Below are 19,717 nucleotides of genomic sequence, written 5' to 3'. Positions count from 1 at the left end.
AGTGAGTGCTGAAAAGGGGATGGCTGGAGCAGGAGATGGCCCCGTTCCCATTCATACCTCGACAGCTCCCGAGCCAGAGCCAAGTTTTCCCTCAGCCGTAGCCCTGTGCATGCAATCCCACAAGAGACATTTACCTAAATCACCATTTTTGCCATATTTGCAGAAGTCAGGGGCTGACAGCACAGCCCAGGGCAGAACTCGGAGTTTGGCAGCACAGCAGAGGCACTAGCAGGGAGCACAGGACAAGCCTCCTTGCGGGGGTCTAACCCACCAACCCAGGGCAAAAAAACCACTCCCAGTGCCTTCCCAGCATGATCCCAGCACACACGAGCGTGCAGCCACCTCCACCGGCCATAACCCCACCCGGAAGCAAGAGCCCCACACCCCGAAGTAGCATCACCACGCTGCAATGATACTGCAAGTATCTGCGCTCGTGTTAGAGAGATGCTCTCGGGAGTCCCAGCCCTTGGCTGCAGGTTTCAGCAGTGTCCGCGGAGGATTTGGGAAGGATTACTGCAGACGGTCTGTTCTGCATAGGTAAGTGGGCATATCTATAGCCACCGGCATCCAGCCAGGTAAATCCACCGAGTAGGAAGTAAAAGATGGAGCGAAGACAAATAATGCCGCTGTAAAGGGAGCAAAATGTGAGGCAGGAGAAGCAGCAGCAAGCTATGGAAAGGAGCGAGTTGGTGGAGAGCCATGTGCGTGCAGCGTGCCTCCACCAAACGAGCGGCTGAGGGCAGGAAAGCCAGTGTCGCCCAGCTCTGGCTGGGACTACAGCTCCCAGGATCCCCCACCGATGCAGCAGAGGCATGGAGGGGAGCAGCTCATTGCCCCTGAGCAGGTTTCCCTGCAGCATTTAACACCACCACCTTTGCATCCCTTCTCCCCAGTGCTGCAGCGGGCAGGCACGCACGGCAAGGGGCTGAGGGTGGGGAGAGCAGAGGGGAAATGCAACCCTAAATCGCTGCCGGAGATGGGAGACCATGTAGGCAGGCAGGATGCTGTGGTGGCCCTGGCCATCCCTGGGGAGTGGGGTTTGCATTTCCAGCATCAACAACCACGGAAGCGGGAGGAGAGCGTGATCTCCACAGGAGGTGAAGCCATGTTTTGCTTCAGCATCCCATAGCCACAGCAGGGAGGAAAACACACAGCTGGCCAGCTCTCCGGGTGGTACTAGGTGACCCAGCATCGTCCCAGGGAGCAGCACAGCCAACAATCAGGGCAAGATGGGTCTCTCCCTATGCCAGGTCCCCACAGCACCCTGCAAATTCCCTGCGGCAAGCGTGGTGCAATTCCCGTGCTGGCTGCTCTCCCCAGTGCAGGCTCTGGAAGAGCCTCGAGGAGGCAGGAACCTGGCAGCAGGTTGCAGAGCAAGAGCTGCAGCAGCTGCCACCTCTCTCCAAGGTGAGCCACATCCCCGGCGAGGTTTAACCACTCCCTCCCAAGGATGAGGATGCTTTCATCAGAGCAAGGTCTGCACCGCTCCGCACTCCCTCCATCCCTCCTCCTTTCCATCTCTCAGCACAGCAGAAATCATTACAGGCAGCATCTACCCTATCTCCATTCTATCAGCAGTCTCCATCAGGGCAAAGCGAGGCAAGGAAGGAAAGGGAGAGCGAAAAGAAAGGCTGAAGAACACCAGCCCAGGTCTGGGAAGGGGAGGCAGTGTCCCTTCCACGTTTCCAAGGGCTCTTCAGAAGACAAAGCAAGTGCAGAGCACAGAGCAAACCCCAACCTCGCTGCAGTGATGTTTCACCCTCCCGTGCCCGGGGAAAGCCAGCAGGGCCCAGCCCAGCCCCGTGATGGGAGGGCAGGATGCACCCACTGGCTTTGGGTACCGGGTAGCGTGGGCTGGCAGAGGAGCGACGATGGGAACAGCCTCACGAGGCTCAGACCCAGCCAGCATCTCACAGTGGCTGGCTGAGAACTCAGCTGGGATTTAACCTCCTCCAGGGAGCCACAGAGCAAGGAGAGATCATTTCTGCTTAGTCACAGCTCTTCCAGGACGCACTCTACAAAGGTTGCATTTTCCAGCCTCTCCCTGGCTGTTAAGCTCCATAAACAGTTTATCTTGAAATTAGATGCCAGAGGCAAAGTTACATGAATGCAAAGTATCTCCCTTGTACCATAAGCAGCATAAAACCTGCTGGGGCAGACAGAGGTACTGGCTAGCAAGGAAGGGAGAGGAGACACAGGAACTACGTGATCCCACCACCACCCACCTCTCCAAAGCACCAAAGAGGAGCTCAGCCCTGTGATGCCCAGGGACACAGAGACGGGCACGCCACCCTCCCCCCCCCTCCTCCCCCCCCAGCTGCTCAAAGCTCGGATCGGCTAGGAAGGAAAAGAAGCAGAGAGCAAAGCATGCCGGGATGACTCACAGAGGGCCGTACCAAACTGAGAAAGTCTGCTCGTATCCACCGTCGTAGCCGGGCTCCCAGGAGACGTTGGCTGAGGTCATGGCGACCACAACGTGCACGCTGGTCGGAGCGTGAGGGCTCGTGCCTGCAGGGAGAGAGGGGACGGGTTCAAGGAGAGCAAGACCACATGGCTGGCCAGCACCAGCAAGGGGGCTGGAAGGGGGCTGCTCCCAGCGAGGAGTCATGGGGACCAGCCAAAGGCCACTGGGAATTTCTGCTAGGAACAGCTGTGCCCACGGGGGGCCAGAACAACAGCGCAGAAAAAGGCAGCTCCACCTGTAAATAATACTTAAAGCAGACATTGCTCTTGACGCGAAGCATCCCCATCTCCTGCCTCGCCTGGGGGACTTTGACCCAGACTCCCACCACCGGCCGTCCCCCAGGACCCGTCCCCTGCCCGTACCTACGACGGTAAGGTGGGTGCTGGCAGTAATGCTTGCGACAACGTTGGTGGCGACGCACTCCCACTCGCCGTGGTCATCCTTGCCGAGGGAGCGGATCTGCAAGGTGCCACCGGGCAGCGTGTTGTGCTTGCTCCTGCTGGGCTTCCCTACCTTGGGCAAGGAACGGGGGGAGCCGGGCAAAGAGAGAAAAAAACACGACTCAGAAGCAGTTTGCGGGGCAGGGCGAGGCGGCAGTGGGGTCACTAAGCTACCTGCGCGGGCCAGGGGACACCGCCGGCCACCGGCAAGGGGTCTGGTCTCTCCGGTCGCGGCAAGGCAGCCGGTTCCCCCATTTTCGAGAGGACCTGGCAGGGCAACGTGAGAGGCATGCGTCAGGGAGGCTGGCGCTCAGCACTCACACCCAAGCGGCAAACCCCACGGCACTCGCACAGACACCGAGCCCTGCTCAACCTCCAGCATCCAAAGCTGAAACCGCTGCAGAGGAAGGTGCTCACCGGCCGTCCCCAGCACCCTCCCAGGCACTGCCTGCCCCAGGAGATGCCCAAACTGCCCCTCAGCCAGAGGCAGAGGAAAGGCAGGACCCTCCACGTCAGTGGTTTGGGCAGCAAGGGCCCCACAGGGATGCGGAAGGATGGCGTGTGTGGAGGTGTCCGGGAGCTCTCAAGCCGAGTGGAAAGATGGATCTCGTAACAACTCATGTCTACACCCATCGGCCAAAGTTGCGCAAATCCCACGTTGTCCCAAGTCCTCTCCAGCTGTTCTTCACACAGGGGTCTCCGGTGATCAACACCGGGACCCACCGTTCGATGTCATGCAGGACGAGCAGAGGAGCGGACAGGCACAGAGGGTTAACCGTGCCAAGCCCAAGTCTTCAGGAGTCCTTCAAGAGACTGGTCAGCACTGGTGGGCCAACGGGAAGCGAGGGACCTTGCTTCTGCCACTGGGAAACTGAGCCCAGCCCAAGCCATCCCTGACTAGTCAGGGTGGGGATAAGCCCAGAGTCACGACATGACGAGGATCGCCAGAAGGCACAAGAGGAGTTGAAAAGAAACCTGAATAAGAATGGTGAAGGGTGGGGGAAGAAAAATAAGATGGAGAAAAAGACTAAACAGCCAACAGGTTTTAGGTAGGTCACCTGCAATCTAGGTGAGTCATGGTCCTCCCCGTGCTGGTAAAAGGAACTCAAAGAGATCCAGCATCTCGCACCACAAAGACCGAGGACGGTGCCCACTGGGCAGCACAGGGTCCCTGCTCACCCTCAGGAGCCCTAAGAAGGGGATGGGGGGCGTGGGGAGAAGATCCTGACAGGGGGACAAAAAGCCCAGGAGGTCCCCTGCGCAGTGGCTTTCCTATGGGAGCAGTGAAGGTGGGAAGCCAAGGGAAGGCTGCAGGAAGACTGGAAAGCCCTTACTGCTCCCAGGCTGTGCCACCACGCCGGGTCCTACCCCGCTCTACAGAGGGACAGCCTGAAGTCACCATGTCCAGTCCAGCATCATTAAAACAGCTTCTTCCCAAGGTCTTCAAAGCCACGGGGCAGCAAAGCAGCTGCTGACTAGTCCAGCCCCTCGCTGAAACACAGCCAGGAGACCCCCCTGACACACTCTGGTGGCACGTCCATTCCCACCGCGGGAGGTCCGCGGCACCAGAATGGCATCGCCGGGGCTGCCGTGTCCTGCCGGTGACCACCTCGCAGGCAGGCAAGGAGGGAGGGTGTCCTGTGGGCAGCGCTGGCAAGGAAGAGGTGGGGGGCCAGGGCAGGGGCAGCGCTCAGCTTTGCGGATGCTGCCGTGACGGTTTCACGGGATTAAAGTAGTCAGTGGCCACAAGCCGGGTTTCCCCCACCCACCTGCGGGACAGGACGGCAGTGGCTCAGCCCAAAGCGAAGCAGCTGTACCTGCAGTTTGTTCTTACCGGGACAGAGTGTGGCTTCTCTGTCTGCAATATTCACCAAAAGCCAAAGGCACTGCAGATTTGTCTGGCAGGCCGGGTACCTTTCTCCAGGCGATGATGGGAAAGGGGTCTCCGGCAGCAGCGCAAGGAATCAACAGCTCCCTCCCTGCCTCCTGTCTGTACTCCCAGCCTGGTAGCACCGTGAAATAGGGGGGGTCCTGCAGCCAAGGGAAAAGGCAAGGAGCGTCAACCCGTGCCAAGTCTCCCCGCGCGCAAGCGGCAGCCCCACCACCAAAAGCAGCCCCTCTCCAAAACAAATCACCGGTCGGGGTAAGGTTGAGGCATGGCAAGGAAAGCCGTGGCGGAAAGCGTGCACTAAGGAGGCTCTACAGCACACCAAACCACACCATACAGCCAGAGGGAAGTGTTCTCCAAAGAGCCACTACACTAGAGCATCTTACTTCAGTTTTAAGGAGGTAAACAGGAAAAAAACCCACCCACGTGACACCAGACATCAACCTGATTTCATTGACTCCGCAGCCGCCTTAGCAGATACGTGTGTCTACGATATACAAAGCATTATCATGTAAACCTCAGCCAGACACCATGAATCACCGCCGCTCACAAGCACAGGACTTTTTGTTCCGGGAAGGGAGAGGCAGCAGCTCCCACCACAGCCACACTGGGAACTGCACTGGGAGCCCAGCGTGCCTCGGGCTCCCCACACTGCAAGAGCACACGGAGCATCTCTAGAGCTCACATCATCCATTTATTAAAACCCTCTGTGAACCCAAGCCCGGGCCAGCAGGGCTAAGCCTTTCGACGGCAAAAACGCCATCCCAGGGACATGTTTCCTCAAACTGCCCTGGTCCAGCACTACCATAGCCTTATACTCATCATACACTGGCTGCGGGCCCAGCCTGTGCCAAAACCCGTGCTGCTGCTCCAGCAGGATCCTTCCCCTGTGCCAGGCAGGGTGCACTCAGGGTTTGCCTGTCCTGGTGGGAAGCACACCGCTGACCACAGCCCAGATGCACCTTCACACTCAACCTCTGCGAGTCGCCTTCAAGGATGCTCACGAGGGCCCGCGTTCACTTTGCTCAGCACAAGTAAGAGAGATGAGGCTCAGAGCAAAAGGTGACAGGTCCTTACTAAGGTCAGTAATGGTGGTGGGAAACTGGACAACTCTGGGGGCACGGAGCCCTTCCTGAGCTCTTTGCATAGAGAAGCGCTCAGAAAAGCAAAGTAAAACCTGAATTTCTGCACAGAGTTAACCACCAAATAAGCAGCACGGGGAAAAAGAAGAAAAAAACCCCATCCCTTCATCCACCCCTGCAGCGCTGCGCTGAACAGGCAGGCAGGGTGAGCGACATGCACGCTGCAAAATCCGTGTTCAAAAAAGCCCATCTACAGCGCGAGATACCTCTGCAAAGCGCACACGCATTCACACCGCCTGGCCTGGGACTCCAGCACCCCGCACAGCCCCGGGAGCTCCTCCTGGCACCAGAGGACACTACTCACTGCAAACATGCCGGCTGCAGAGCAAGGATTTTAGCAGGCAAGTTACCTTCAGTACCAGTCGGGCAGGGGGAGACTGGCCCATCGTACCCAGGGCGTTATAAGGCACACAGGTGTAAGTGCCGAGAGCATCTTCAGTTGCCTCCTCTATCCGGATCGACCCGTCTTCCAGCAGGTTCCAGCCAGAATACTGCGGCAGCGAGAACGAGAGAGCTGACTTATCCTACACCCACCACGGCTTATTATTTCCCCTTCAGCCCAGCCCCCCACCTACGTCCAGGGCGGCTGTCACATCCCCGGGAGATGCCCAAGTCGATTCCCATCCAAGCCATCTCCTCAACTGCAGGGAGAGGAAACATGGGCAAGACCAGCCCTCCCGGGAAGGGTTACCCTACCCTGCACGCACCCGGCGACGTCCAGGTTTATCTGGCTGCTGCTCTCCTCCCTGCACGCTGCCAGCCTTCCTCAAGTAGCCCAAAATATTTAACATCAGATTCTATCACGCTCCCAGTAAAACTCACCCTGGTGGCACCAGGAGACAACCTCACCCAAGGGGCTGAGGGCACCAAGGGCCAGGAACCCCCACAGCAGCAACAAGTTTTAATTCCATTTAAACCTTGGATCGTTAATATTTAAGCAAAAAAAATTTCAAATACTGAGCGTTTGCTTTAAATATTTAATGGCTAATATCCTTGCTCAGACTATCAAACCGTGATTATAGGAAGACAAGAGACTTGTTAGAAGACCCTTTTAACCATCAGGTGCCATTGGAAAAAAAAACACCAGGTCCATCAGGAGGTGACTTTAGGGGGAAGCAGGCATTAGGTCTGAGAGATGCAGACAGCGTGTCTACACGCACCCTGGGCTCCGCGCAAGAACCCGAAGCGACTGTCCACAGCTGATAAGGAAAAGCATCCTCCCGCCCATGGGACTTGGCCACTGACGGGCAGGCTGGACCTGCAGGCTGCCCGGTGATGCTCACTGGTGTTTGCAGAGGATGTGAGGGCCAAACCCCCTCCGTGCCCCCACACATCCCTCTCCAGGGGCTTCGTTACCTTCTCGATTCGCAGGGGACGTCCGTCTTTGTTCCACTTGACCAGCGTGACTGGGGGCTCTGCCTCGACCGGGCAGCGGATGTATCCGTGTATCCCGATGGGAACGTAGATGACAGGGGGCATGTTCACCACGCGGGCAGGATCTGGGAGAGCAGCAGCAGTGCATTAGCACGGGGACAGAGCCTACCTCTCCCCCACCACCTGGCTTCAGAGGACCTACATTGCTTTTCTAATGAATTCCAAACCCAACCCCCACCCTGGCTCCCGCAGGCTGTTATCTCCAGGCTTGCTACACACAAATCCGCTGTAATACCTGGCATTTCTGGGAGGCTTTACTCATGCCCAGGGTGTTCCTACCTGGGGCTCATTAGAAGTTGCCTTTAAGAAGAAACATCAAATACAGCTGCTCCCACATCCATACCGACCTGCACCCTGCTGAAGCCCAAGCTGCTCCACCACGCTCAGCCTGCAGGACACGTGCAAGGCGCCGGCCCTGGTGGCTTTTGCACACCAGCAACAAAAACTACTTTGACTCCTCAGCTTTAAAACCCACTGAATGCAGCAACTGAGATGGGAGAATGCATCCATGGCCAAGCTGCGGCGAACCCTTTACCTCCTGTCTGTTTGTATTCGTAGCCTCATCGAGGCTGGGTCGCATTGAGCATCAGCCACCTCCACCCTTTCCAACAGGATGCAAAAAGCTTAAAATATGTACCTAACCCCCCCTGCGCTGCACCACCCACGCAGAGAGGCGTCTCGCAATCCTCCAGTCTAGAATGTGTCATTAACAGTGCTTCTAAGAGCTTTTTAATTAAGTGCGAGTGGGTTGGAGAGAATCTAGACTTTCTTTAATAAGCAGCTTTTTTAAAAAAAGTTACTTTTAATAAGAAGAGCGAGTATTTCTACAATCTCGTCTAGACGCCGGCAGCGCGAGGTTATGGGAAAATCCTGACAGGGCTTACGCTGCATTAAGGGATGAAGGCAATTTTTTGGGGGTGCAGCATCCCTGCACTGCTGATGCAAAAGCGCAAAGCCGGGCATAAAGGTAAGGTGTTTGGGAGGAAGGGATGGAGGATGCAGAGGTGCCCTCTCCTTATTGCTTTCTGGGAGCAAAAGCAACCAAGTTTGGGAGCTCGGCTCCCTCCCTGCTGAAACGCATAAGCTCAGCCACTCCCCAAAACCGTGCGCCCCCGGCAATGGCACCGTAACCCAGATTGCCAAGTGCCGCATATGGAGCGGGCTTTGCCCCCCTCTGCTTAACTCCACCTCTTAGGAAATGTAATCAAGGGCTCTGGCAGCGCCAGAGAGGGTAATGGGATCGAGCCTTTCACTACTAGGTCACTGGCTGGGGGCCAGCCCGGCTCACTAATGACCCAGAGCCACGTTCCCGTCCGCCAGCTGCTTCGGTGGGTGGGCAGCCTCCCCCCCCCCCAGGTGTCAGTTTTGAGAAGGTTTGCTCCAGAGGAACAGGGTTTGGCAGCACAAAAGGCCAAGCACATCTCCTTGCGCTGAAGCCTTGTGGGGCCAGCTGAACAGCAGATTGTCCAAACACGGGTTTTTCCTGCCATTAGAGCTATTTTTAACAGCTATCAGCCTTGACAAGTGGTCCTGGATTAGCGGCAGGGCAGATGTAACGGCCTGAGGCTGCAGCTTTCCCAAGCCAGGCACATCCAAGCCCTGCATCACGCCTCTGCCTGGGCACAGCCACACCGTCCCCCTGCCCTTTCATCCAGCCCCAACAGGGAAGCGATCGGACCCACCAGCCCTTCCCATCAGGGCTCCCCGCCGCCCCGGGACTTCCCACTTCCCAGCACCGGCTCTACAGGCAGCAGCTCTAAGGCAGCCTTCAAAACCCAAGTTGCGAGCCCACTCTCTTCAAGCCTGTCTTTCATTATAAAATAAAACCACCGCAGTCTTTTACAGCGGAGCAATATTGCAATTGCGAACAGCAGCAATTGAGGCCATTACTGTCGAATGCCACACTACCCATTACCGCCTGGGGAGCCCAAGAGAACAAGCGTGGGAAGCGACACTCCTGCTACAGCCCCTTCTCCTCCGCTTGTTTAGATCAGTTACCGCCTGAAAAATTGACACGCAAAGCTACCGAGCTCACAGAAAAACCGTGCTGCGGGAACAAGCCCCCACAATAAATACCAAAAAACACAGGTAGTAGAGATGGAGAGCCCCGATCTGGTGTTTCCCTGCCCAACGCGACACAGCTGATGAGGACAGCGTGTCGGCAGCAGGGCTGGGAAGATGTCCACCTAGTCAAAACCCACTTGGACCCAAGGTGGACGCTGGTCCTGCTGGAGCGGTGCTGCCCAGGATGCTCAGGCTGTTTTGCTTTCTTGCTGCCTGCACCCTACAGGCACACGTAGGATGCTCTCAGCCCTTTGCTGAGGATGACCACATGCTCACCCAACGGCTGCTGTCCCATCAACCTGAGCCTCCCAGTATTCTAAGGGGAGCACAGAGCCTCTGGGGCTGCCTCAGAGCCAGGTATTATCAATCCCAGCCCCATCCCTCAGGATCGGGCCCCGCTGCCCACACTCACACTGCACTGTCAGGTAGGCAGAGGCAGATGGCGAGCGGCCCAGGCTGTTGCTGGGGATACAGGTGTATTTTCCAGCATCTTCTGGCTTGACACGGAAAATGATCAGCGTCCCGTCAATCAGGATTCGCACCCTCAACTTCAGGTCGCTGTGGGAGAAGAGGGGATGAGGATGACGGGGAGACGGGGGGCAATGCCCACCCTGCTGGGAGCAGGAGGAAGAGGAGGACATGCTGCCTCGTCAGCTGCAAACTCACTTCTTGAAGTAGACGTTCTCCTCCTCCCAGTACCACAGGTAGGTGAGGTTCCCGGGGTATGCCTCAGCTTGGCAGGTGAAGAGCGCATCCTGGGAGATGTTGACCGTGATGTTCTCCGGAGGGGAAACAATAAAGGGAGGTCCTGGAGGGAGGAGAGGAAAGCGTCACCCCCACCAACCAGTGCAGCTGTCCCCACAAAGGTTGCTCAGGTTCAGCTCCATCACAGCATCGTTGGCTGGGAGCTGCTGGTGGGCTCCGGGGCAGAGCTGCCCCCAGTCCCCCGGGACCACAGGGCACAGGGGCTGACCTCAAGGAGCACGGTGGGCCCCATTCTTCCCAACCCCCTCCCCTGATCTCCACGGCTTTGGAGAGGGGGTCCCGCACCCGCATCGCACAGCTCTGCTGCTCCCAGGGCACGTGATCTCATGCCTCCCTTCATCCCGAGCACTTTTCCAGGATCGCACCACCCGCGGGAAAAATCCAGGGGGAAAAGCAGCAAACTGCCGGGAGCCGGCAGCGAGCGTCCGCAGCTCGCCACAGCGGCAAAAGCAGAGCAGAGGACACCCCGTGTTCCTCTCTCCACCGGTAGCTGTTGACCTAATTAAAGATTTATTTAATAAAAGAGGGAGCAAGGAGCGGGAGGCCTGCCATGCATCACTGCGATCTGACAAGGCACTTTGTGACAGCCTCAATCTTTTGCCCGCTTCCTGAAAAAAAAAAAAAAGAGCTGCCATCGGGGCCTGGCTGTTCATCGGCACGGCCGCTTCACCACGGTGCCCCAATTAAGTGGATTCCTCTGGCACGGGATGTGGAGCCACGGCCACGGGGCAGCCGGCACGATGCTGAGCCCGCAAGGCTTGCGGGTCACTGTGGGGGTGGCACTGTGGGGAGCCCTGCGCTCCGTGGAGTCACCCCCTCGGAGTCCCCTCGGGATGCCAGTGGCCAAGGAGGAGCCGGGCTGGAAGAGCTCACCTTGAACGAGCAGGCGCGTGGTGTGCACAGCCTCCCCCTGGATGCTGTACGCCCGGCAGGTGTAGGCACCCCTGTCCTCCCGGCTGACGGAGAGCACCGTAAGGCTCCCGTCGCTCACCTGGGGATGACAAGGGAAGACCCTGGAGCGTGGGCAGGGACCCCCAGGAGGGCTGCGCCCTAGCTCCAGCTCAGCATCCTCCCTCCCTCCCTGCTTCCCACAACGGAGAGCTGCCAGCGCTTTTAGGGCCAGATGAGAAACGGGTTTCCCCGCTCTGCAAGACTTCAGATATTAATAAACCAACACACGCGTTGCTGCTTGACGCCAAGGGGAAGGGAAAAAAATAAATAAAATAATAAATAACCCTCGCAATGTATTCATCTCCCGCAGAAGTGACTGGCAGGCAGCAGACTCCAAAACTGCTCCTACCAAGCGCCCCGGCATCATCAGCGTTTCACAAGGAGCAGGATGCCTCGCCAGAGCATCCCTGCTCCCCAGGACCAGCTTCACTGCTGGGTAGGGTACGAGGGAAGGGGAGAGCCCAGCTCCGCCACCGCCCTCCCTGCAGGGCCACCACAAAGCTGCCGGAGCGGCTCGGGGATGCAGCAGAGGAAGGATGGGCAAGGGAGAGTCACCCTCGGGGTAGCAGCACCCACACACACAGGGAGCCCTGCTCCCAGCCAGGCTTTCCCCCCCACCTCATTCTGCCTCATCCTTCTATTTCAATTAGTAACAAATGATTCCTAATTACTCTCATTAGTGCCTGCGCCGATTCCAATGCCTGATTTACCAATTACAGCTCAGGGGGGAATCTCTGCCCAGGAGCCTCTGGGATACAAAGAGGGTCCTGGAGGCTGGGGGAGGGGAGGGGTGGGAAATCCTCCCTACCTAAACCCCCACCCCCTGCATCCATCCCTGCCCGGGGACACCGCATCCCCCGGTTCCAGCCCCCACCCCATCTCCAGGAGCCAGCACAGCAGCTGGCCCCCAGGACAAGAGTCCCCAGGGAGCAGCTCGGGTGCGGGAACAGGGCTGCCCTGAACGCCCGGGGGGGTCTGTACCCCGCGCCCAAGGGTGGGCAGCGTTAGAAGCTGCTGCTCAGAAGAGATGCGGTGGGGAACGGGCATCTCAGCGAGAAGTGCTGAGAAAGCATGCCCGGCTCCAGGCACGGCAGAGCTGCCGCCGCCGTGGTCCCATCAGTACCATCCCCGCCGGCGGGGTGACCGGGAGCCCCCGGGCAGCCTCTGTCAGCCCCCACCACCCACCCACCTACCTGGTACTTGCCATTGGCACCCAAAAGGTCTCCCTCTTTCAGCCAGGTGACGATGGGCTTGGGGTTCCCGAACGCCATGCAGGTCAAGGTGACGCTGCTGCCCTCCTTCGCCTCTACGTACTGCGGCGGCGTCTCCGTGAAGGTGGGGGGAGCTGCGGGACAGGGGACACCACTGTGACCCCCCGTTTCACCCCTGGCCACTGTGGGGGGTGGGGGGGGGGGCTGCCCTACAAACACGGGACACACTGCACATCCCCACGGTGGGGCTGGGATCATCCCAAAGGCGCAGGGGGATGAGAGGGGAGATGGTGGGTGTCGTCCCTGGGGATACCCACCAAAGGCAGCCCCTCCCTGCCACATCACACCCTGGTCCTGTCCCCTCTCCCACCCAAAGCTCCAGAGCACGGCACCACATCCCCCATCCCCCCCGCCCCCCCCCGCACATTAACTTGCTATTGTCAAAACATGGGAAAACACCGCAGTGCAGATCGAAAGGCTCCTTCCTGATTAAAGAGGCTGACAGGATTACAGCCCGCCCCTAATTACCAGCAGTTGTTAAAGCCCACTTTAGAGGAAGACAGGTTGGCAATTTAATCTGCTCGGGGAAAAAAAAAAAAAATATATTTTGTTGCTCCCCGAATTATTTCTATTTTCCCCTAAGAAAAATGAAGTGTTGTAATGCACCGGGGGAAAGCCACAGCCTTCCCCCTGAAAGCCTTCCCCTCATGGTGGGAGGATTATGGTTATTATTTTGTTATCAAGCCCCTGCATGCCCCGTGCTGCATAAACCCCCGAAAGCGCCCCATTTTGCAAAAAGGGTTGAGCCCAGGTAGGGACCGGGCACCTGGGGCACCGACAGCCACTTCCAGCCCCTTGGGCTGGCATTTTGCAGGATCTGGGCACGTGGTGGAGGCGAAGCAGGCACCATCCTCCTCCTCTCGCTTCCCCCTCGCCCTCCTCCCCAAGCCCTTCGAGCTCATTAGCAGCCAGGAGGAAGGCAGGCAGGTAGGGACAGGGCTGCTGTGCTGCACGGCCCCGCTTGCAAAGCTCCCGCTCGCTAATTGGGCTCAATTAGGTGGCTCTGCTCCACGCGCAGCCCAGCCTTCCCCCCCGAAAGGTTAAATTAATTGCTCAAGGTCAGGCAAGACCAGCAAGGAGCTGCCGGTGCCCACATCTCCTCTCCAGCCACCCCACTGCAGCAGGAGAGGCACAGCCCTGCTGCTGGGCTAAAAATAAAGACCTCTCCTGATGTGGAGAATGACAATTTGCTAATTAGTTTAATATGCAGCCTTAATAAAATGAAGAAGTAATTTGAGTAAATCTCAATTTCAGGAAAACAAAGATTTGATTTTCTGATCTGTTTGTTAAGAGGAGATGCGTTCCCAACCCCATTTCTTGATGTCTCTCCTTTAAACAAGCTCCCCGTAATTAAAACTGCAGAATCCCTAATAAAAGTTTGTCCCTTTCCAAGTCACGCCCCAGCTGGAGCACAGTCAGCCTGGATGGCTTCGGGCTTGCTTGTCTGCGAGGCGCAGATAGCATCGAGGTCCTGCATCCACCAGAAATCAAAAGGGAAACCCATTTCAGCACAGCAGGTGACCCCCCGGCGATGCCACAGCCCCCCGCCCGCCCTGCCCAGCTCACCGTTGACCGTGAGATGGACCCAGCTGCCGTTGTGGAAGGTGTCGTACTGCTGGTCCAGCATGAGCACTTTGCACTCGTACCAGCCCTGGTCCTCAGAGCGGACCTGCTCAATGCGCAGGGAGGCTTTGTCGTGCAGGCTGGCCCGGCCTGGGGGGAGAGCACAGCCATCAGCGCCGTGGCCCCCCAGTGCTGCACCGGCCCCCCCAGCGCATCGCTGCGAGGGATGCTCCAGCCTGCCGCGGGTACCAAGCAGCTGCAGCAGCGCTGGGACGGGACAGTCTCCCATTTTTCCCAGATTTGGGTCCGGTGCGGCCGGTTGTAGCCAGCCAGCCATGCACTCGCCCGTCTCAGGAGGGCAGAGCAAGCTGCCGCAGCCAGGCAAGGTGCCTCGAGTGGTGTCTGCCCACAGCGACACCGGCCTTCTGCTCCCAGCCAGGGGCTGGCAGCGGTACAGCCGGCAAGCAAGCGTGCCCCAAAGCTTTTCCCGGCCTGGGAGCCTCCCAAAAAGCAGGATGGCCCTGAGCTGACCCTGTGCACAGCCCAGGAAACTGGACCAGCATCAAAGCATCCCCAATCTCCGCCCCAGTGCAGTGGCCACCAGGATCTGGCATCTCTCATTCATGAGCTGAGTTTAGCAAGGCTCAGCCCAGGCTCAACTGCTGCCATCCTCCCCGCCACAGCACTCCTCAGGGGAAGAATCTGGGCAGAGGAAGCCCTGCAGACCCTGGAAGCAGGGCAAGACCCAGGGAAGGTCCCCACGACAGTGCTCTCCAGGGAATGGCATATTGAAATGGGTCTGTTCCACCACACCAACCTCCTCAGGGCTGGTCCCCAGCTCAGAGACCTCACCAGAGGTCACTGGCCACATGGGACAGGTGGCATGCTGGCCACCAGCCACACGGGCTCTGCAGCTCCAACCTGCCACCTCTACCCAGCACGTGGCCCTGGCTCCATCCCCACCATCCCTCCAGAAGCTCACAGCTGCTCCAGAGCGCAGCAGTGGCAGCAGCCACCGCCGCCACCACGCATCACCCTGGGTTTCTCTGCCTCGCTTGCTCCCATCCCACGCAGCCCAGCTGGCTTCCTAGCACTGCTGCTTAATTAAAACCAACTGGTTGGAAAGCGAGCAACGAGAGGCAAAGCCTGCGTGGTTTCCGACGGAGGAGCGGATGGAGCAGAACCATGCATCCCAGGCTGTGCCAGCAGCTGGGACCCAGCATGCACCCCCCTCGTACACCCGCATCCCCCCGACTCACCGGCATACTCTGGGTCGACATGGGGAGGGTAAAACCCAAACTTGATGAAGATGGGGATGGGGACGCCAAACTTGAACCACTCCACGACATAGGGAGGGGGCTGCCCTGTGAGCGGGTGGATCACGTCGCATCCCAGGATCACGCTCTCGCCAGCGCGAGCGGTCACAAACTCGGGCTCCTCCCTCGAGCCGAGGGCACCTGCAAGGGGGCGAAGGAAGAAACTGTGGCTGATCCCGCCACCAGACCCCTGTGTTAGTCGGAGGACCAGGACCCCTGGGAGACCCACAGCAGAGGTGATGCCTGCCCCCACTGAGGACAGCCCCAGGGTCTCCCCTGCCCCAAAACCAAGGGGAAATCCTCAAGCCCCTCCACTCAGCTCCAGGGCCACCCCAAGACTCAGGACAGCGGCCACCAGCCCCCACTGCTTGGGGATGGCCGCTGCCCTCCACACCAGGACAAGGGTGGTGCCCAGAGCCCCTGTAGGGGTCTTGGAGACCCCCTGCTCTCAGTGCAGCATGGCCAGTGTGGCTCCCCACCTAGCAGGGCCATCAGGGCTGCCCGGCATCCCTGGCACAGGGAGAAGGCTGCTTTTACAGTCCTGCTTGTGCCCCCACAGCCTCTGGCGAGCACAACCACCAGCCCACAGCTCTGGTGTGCCAGCCTGGGGATCTGGCTTTCCCACAGGAGCCGTCCCACCCAAGGGCAGCCCATCCTCATCCTCAGGCATCCCTGAGAGCCCCAGGCCTGAAACCCGGCTGCGACCTGTGCATCAAGTCTGGCACCCTGCTCCTCCCGCCCGGCCCTGGCTGGGGTAATTAAACAGGGCTTTGGTCTCAGACGAAGGCGCTGCTCCACCCTGGCTGCGCCTCCCTGCTCAGCTGCAGCCTGGCGTCATCCTGCTCTCGCCATCAGCAGCAAAGCTGCATCCTCAGCACAGCTTTCAGAAAGGGAGAGGGAAACCCAGGGTGGGGGGAAGCCAAGGTTGGGCGGGGGGGGGGGGGGGGGGGATGTCCCCAAACCGCAGGCAAAGGCTTCAGCCTCACATCTCCCATCCCATCAAAAAGCCCCTCTTTTCCTGGCACACGCAGCCACCGCCTGCTCCGGGGGGATGCTGGGAGAGGGATGCTCGGGGAGGGATGCTGGGAGAGGGATGCTCGGGGAAGCACGTTCCCACTCCTCCGCGCTGCTCTTCGGGGCCGCCGGTGATTGGCGGCGGGTGACATCACCGCTTCCCCGCCGCGAGCCCAGCATCACCGGCTATTTTTGGCTCCGGCACAAGTGTGTACCGGCAAGAGGCCCGCGCTGTGACACCCCAACGGGCTTGCCAGCCCAGTGACCCCATAGGAAGGGGCCAGCAGCCCCGGCCGTAGCCAAACCCCCCCTCCCCTGACACTGTAGAGAAGCACAGCCTGATGACCAGCCAGGCATCCTCGGGCTCCACACGGCCAGAGAGCCAGGCACGGGGCTGGCTGGTGGCTGCTTGACGGGGAGGGCTGGAGGGCTGCCTGGGGGCAAGGGGGAAGGGCGATGCTGGGGTGCAAAGCTGCGAACCATCTGCAAGGAGCAGACGCTGCACTGCACACCCGCTGCAGGCACCCGGCCCCGCTATGGGGGTCCTGCATGGCCACGTACCTGCCTGGACCCCATCCAGGCAGGGGGAATTGCTGCGCACACACGTGCCATCTGCACACACGTGCAATGTGCATGCACACACACCCCCAGCTCCTACCCCCCCACTTTGCACCACCCTGACAACACACTTGCACCTCTCCATCCCTCGTTATCGCTGCATCACCAATGAGCTCAGGCGTTCGCACCCTGTCAGCAGGGATGGTGTGTCACCCCTCCCCTGCCACCCCGGCAAAAAACCGCGAGGACCTGTCCCAACCCCGCTGCGCTCATCCAGCGGGGCTGTGCTGCGGGGCTGGGAACCCCCCCTCCCTGCCCACAGCCCTCCTGCGCCGATCAGGGACAGCAGCTGTCACGTGCTGCTCAAGAGCATCCAAGGACGCGCGCTTCCCCACCCGCCTTGCCCGAGCGAGTGGGTCCCCAGCACCTCACCGCCTTCAAAGGATGTTCTTGCTTCCCACCAGCAGCAGAGGATGGAGGGGGCAGCACCCAGCCCCTCCCCGAGCCCCCTGCCTGCCCCAGCCCACCAGCTCCTGGGGTACTAAGGTGGGTCTTGGTTTTCAGCTCCTCAATGCCAAACGGAGCCTGGGATGCTGACGCTTGCCCAGCTGGAGAAGCACACCACCCAGGAGGACACCCAGACGTCCCAGGGACGGGTGCTGGGGAGTCACACTCGCAGACCTACACCCCGCCTGGCTCCCCAGCAAACCAGTGGGTGATGTCCCCAGGGTGGTGACGAGCCAGCCACTCTGCCGGACCCACGCCTGGCCAGGGCTGCCCGGGTGTAGGAAAATAGGTCAGCCCCGGCAGCTCGCAGTGCCGGTGTCTGATCGCAAGGCCGGTGGGGAATTGTACGCACGGCTGAGCATCACCTCCCCACGCGCATGGCCGACTGGCAGCCACGGTGGCTAACCGGCCCCCGGCTCTCCCCAGCTGCCACCCACCCTGCCACCGGCCCCCGTGCCCTCCTGTCCTGGCTTCCACAGGCAGCAGGAAAGCAGTAGGGAGATGTTTTAGAGACCCCACCTTCGCTCTCCCCAACTTCCCAGCCCCAACCAGGTTTTCCTTCCCAGTCCTGGCCGCTGAAGGCATGCAAGCAATGGAGACCGCAGCTCTCCATTTAAAGAAGCATTTCTCACCCCCACATTTGTGGGAAAACGCTTGAAAACAACCCGCAGACACCAGAAGAAACAGAGCACAAACAGACAGGGTATTTTTAAACCCACTTGATTTTCCCAGCCAAGTTCAGAGGGGTTTCAAGGCTTAACCTGCAGGTTGGAAATAGGGTCAACATCAGCGATGCGAACCCCAAATCCCCCTCGGTGCGGGAGCTCGCACAAAGCTGGGGGATGCCTCGTAAAGAAAAACAAGTAATCAACAGGCTTCATCATCCAAGCAGATCCAGGAAAAATAAAAGCACACTGTGTGCCAGGAGGCAAGAATACAAGATGCGGAGGTGGAGTTGAACAGCATCCCAAAGGGAGAGGAGGGAAGGCTGCTGCTGCGTAGAGACTGTGCCAACGCCGGGCTCCCCGCGACGGCAATGACAAGGCTGGGAAGACCCTCGCCCGGCTGCGGGCATCCAGTTCCTCCCATCCCAAGAGGGGAGACGTAAAGCAACACAGGACTCAGTGAAGCTGGTGGTATCCAGCACCTCGGGTGCACTCGCTGAAGCAGGACCCTTCCCCGCAGATGCTTCGTGGTATGGACGTGGCCGGAGCAGAGCAGGTTCCAAAAGATGTAACGCCCGGGAATGCTGTCCTGCCCGGCACGGCGGGCACCCATGCCCCAGGGTCAGAAGGGGGATCCCATCCTGACCCACCATCACCCTGCAGCCTGCTAACAGGCACAGAGGCACCACTGTCTGCTTGCAAGGCTCCCCCCAACCCCCCGCGCTCCCCCATCCCCGTCCCCCCATGGGGAGGGCTGAGGAAGCGGGTGCAAGGCCCTGAGCTTGTGGACCTCTCCTCCCTGCCGAGTGGAGACGAGATCTGCTCTGACACATCCCGCTCACATCGGCGGAGGCAGGATACGGCTGGGATCTCCGAGGACAAGGCCACCAGCATGGCATATGGAGGCCAGCAGGGAAGGGGAGCAGGCAGCCGCAGCCACAAAACAAGGTGGGCAGCGATCGCAGCCCAGGGTGGGGGACGGGAACTACTTGCTGCAGGGACCTGGGCTGCTAAAGGGGTACCCGCAGCCCCCCGAGAGCATCTGCCTGTCCCCCGGCAGAGGGGAAGCCCCTGGGACCGGGAGAACAGTCCTCACCCCCTCCCCCAGCTGGAAAGCAGCATCTGGGCTTTCAGCACAATTCCTGCGTTTTAAACCCGATTTTCCAGATGGATGGAGGGCAACGCGCAGGTCAAGTGACATGCCTCAAGGTCATGCAGGGCCAGCGGAGGAGCAGGATTAGCTGCGAGGGGTGGCTCGGCACCTTGTTCACGGCGAGATGGTGACTTTGAAACCCATCCCTGGGGACAAGGGGTGTCCTGGGGACCTCCACCACCACCCCCCCACAGGCAGGCAGCTGCCCTGGCACCCCCAGGAGAGCAAGCCTGGCTGGGCTGCTGCCCCACAGCAGCCCCCTGCCCACCACAGTGGGTCCCCACTCCCCAAAATGACACAGGTGGGACCATGCCCGACTGGGTGGCAGCTCAGCAAGCACGTGTGCTAGCACAGGTCAGTGCTCACAGGGGCACAGACATGAAGCATGCCAGAAAACTACTTCCCCACGGTCACCCCACTCCCATCAGGGTGTCCCTGGTGCCCCACTCCCTCTAAATGCCACCGGCCTGGCGTAGAGCATCTCCATGTGCCACACAGCAGACACCTCACAGGAGCCATCAT

The 19,717-nt window shown here is 59.5% G+C and overlaps 1 protein-coding gene across 6 annotated transcripts in view; it reads right to left on the bottom strand.

Annotated features, from left to right (window-relative positions):
• The window catches only part of IGSF9B (immunoglobulin superfamily member 9B), a 39,725-nt gene that overhangs the window by 16,462 nt on the left and 3,546 nt on the right, over window positions 1-19,717 (bottom strand). For 4 of the 6 annotated variants that reach the window (XR_005107822.1, XM_037410010.1, XM_037410013.1 and 1 more), the window contains exons 2-13: window positions 15,242-15,439; window positions 13,986-14,132; window positions 12,342-12,493; window positions 11,071-11,188; window positions 10,099-10,240; window positions 9,845-9,990; window positions 7,291-7,433; window positions 6,285-6,425; window positions 4,819-4,935; window positions 3,079-3,171; window positions 2,827-2,977; window positions 2,385-2,508 (exon numbers count right to left, since the gene is read on the bottom strand). Coding sequence is in view for 5 of the 6 variants with exons in the window: in XM_037410010.1 (XP_037265907.1) it covers window positions 2,385-2,508; window positions 2,827-2,977; window positions 3,079-3,171; window positions 4,819-4,935; window positions 6,285-6,425; window positions 7,291-7,433; window positions 9,845-9,990; window positions 10,099-10,240; window positions 11,071-11,188; window positions 12,342-12,493; window positions 13,986-14,132; window positions 15,242-15,439 (1,672 nt within the window). In the remaining variant the exon portion in view is untranslated. Of the gene's footprint in view, window positions 1-2,384; window positions 2,509-2,826; window positions 2,978-3,078; window positions 3,172-4,818; window positions 4,936-6,284; window positions 6,426-7,290; window positions 7,434-9,844; window positions 9,991-10,098; window positions 10,241-10,482; window positions 10,588-11,070; window positions 11,189-12,341; window positions 12,494-13,985; window positions 14,133-15,241; window positions 15,440-19,717 lie in introns of those variants that run through there. The other 2 variants (XM_037410012.1, XM_037410015.1) reach the window with 2 other exon arrangements.

This window comes from Falco rusticolus, chromosome 16, assembly GCF_015220075.1.
Source record: "Falco rusticolus isolate bFalRus1 chromosome 16, bFalRus1.pri, whole genome shotgun sequence".
NCBI classification, from domain to species: Eukaryota; Metazoa; Chordata; class Aves; order Falconiformes; family Falconidae; genus Falco; species Falco rusticolus.
Note: the sequence above shows the minus strand (reverse complement) of the source record. Positions and strands in the feature narration are given on the sequence as shown.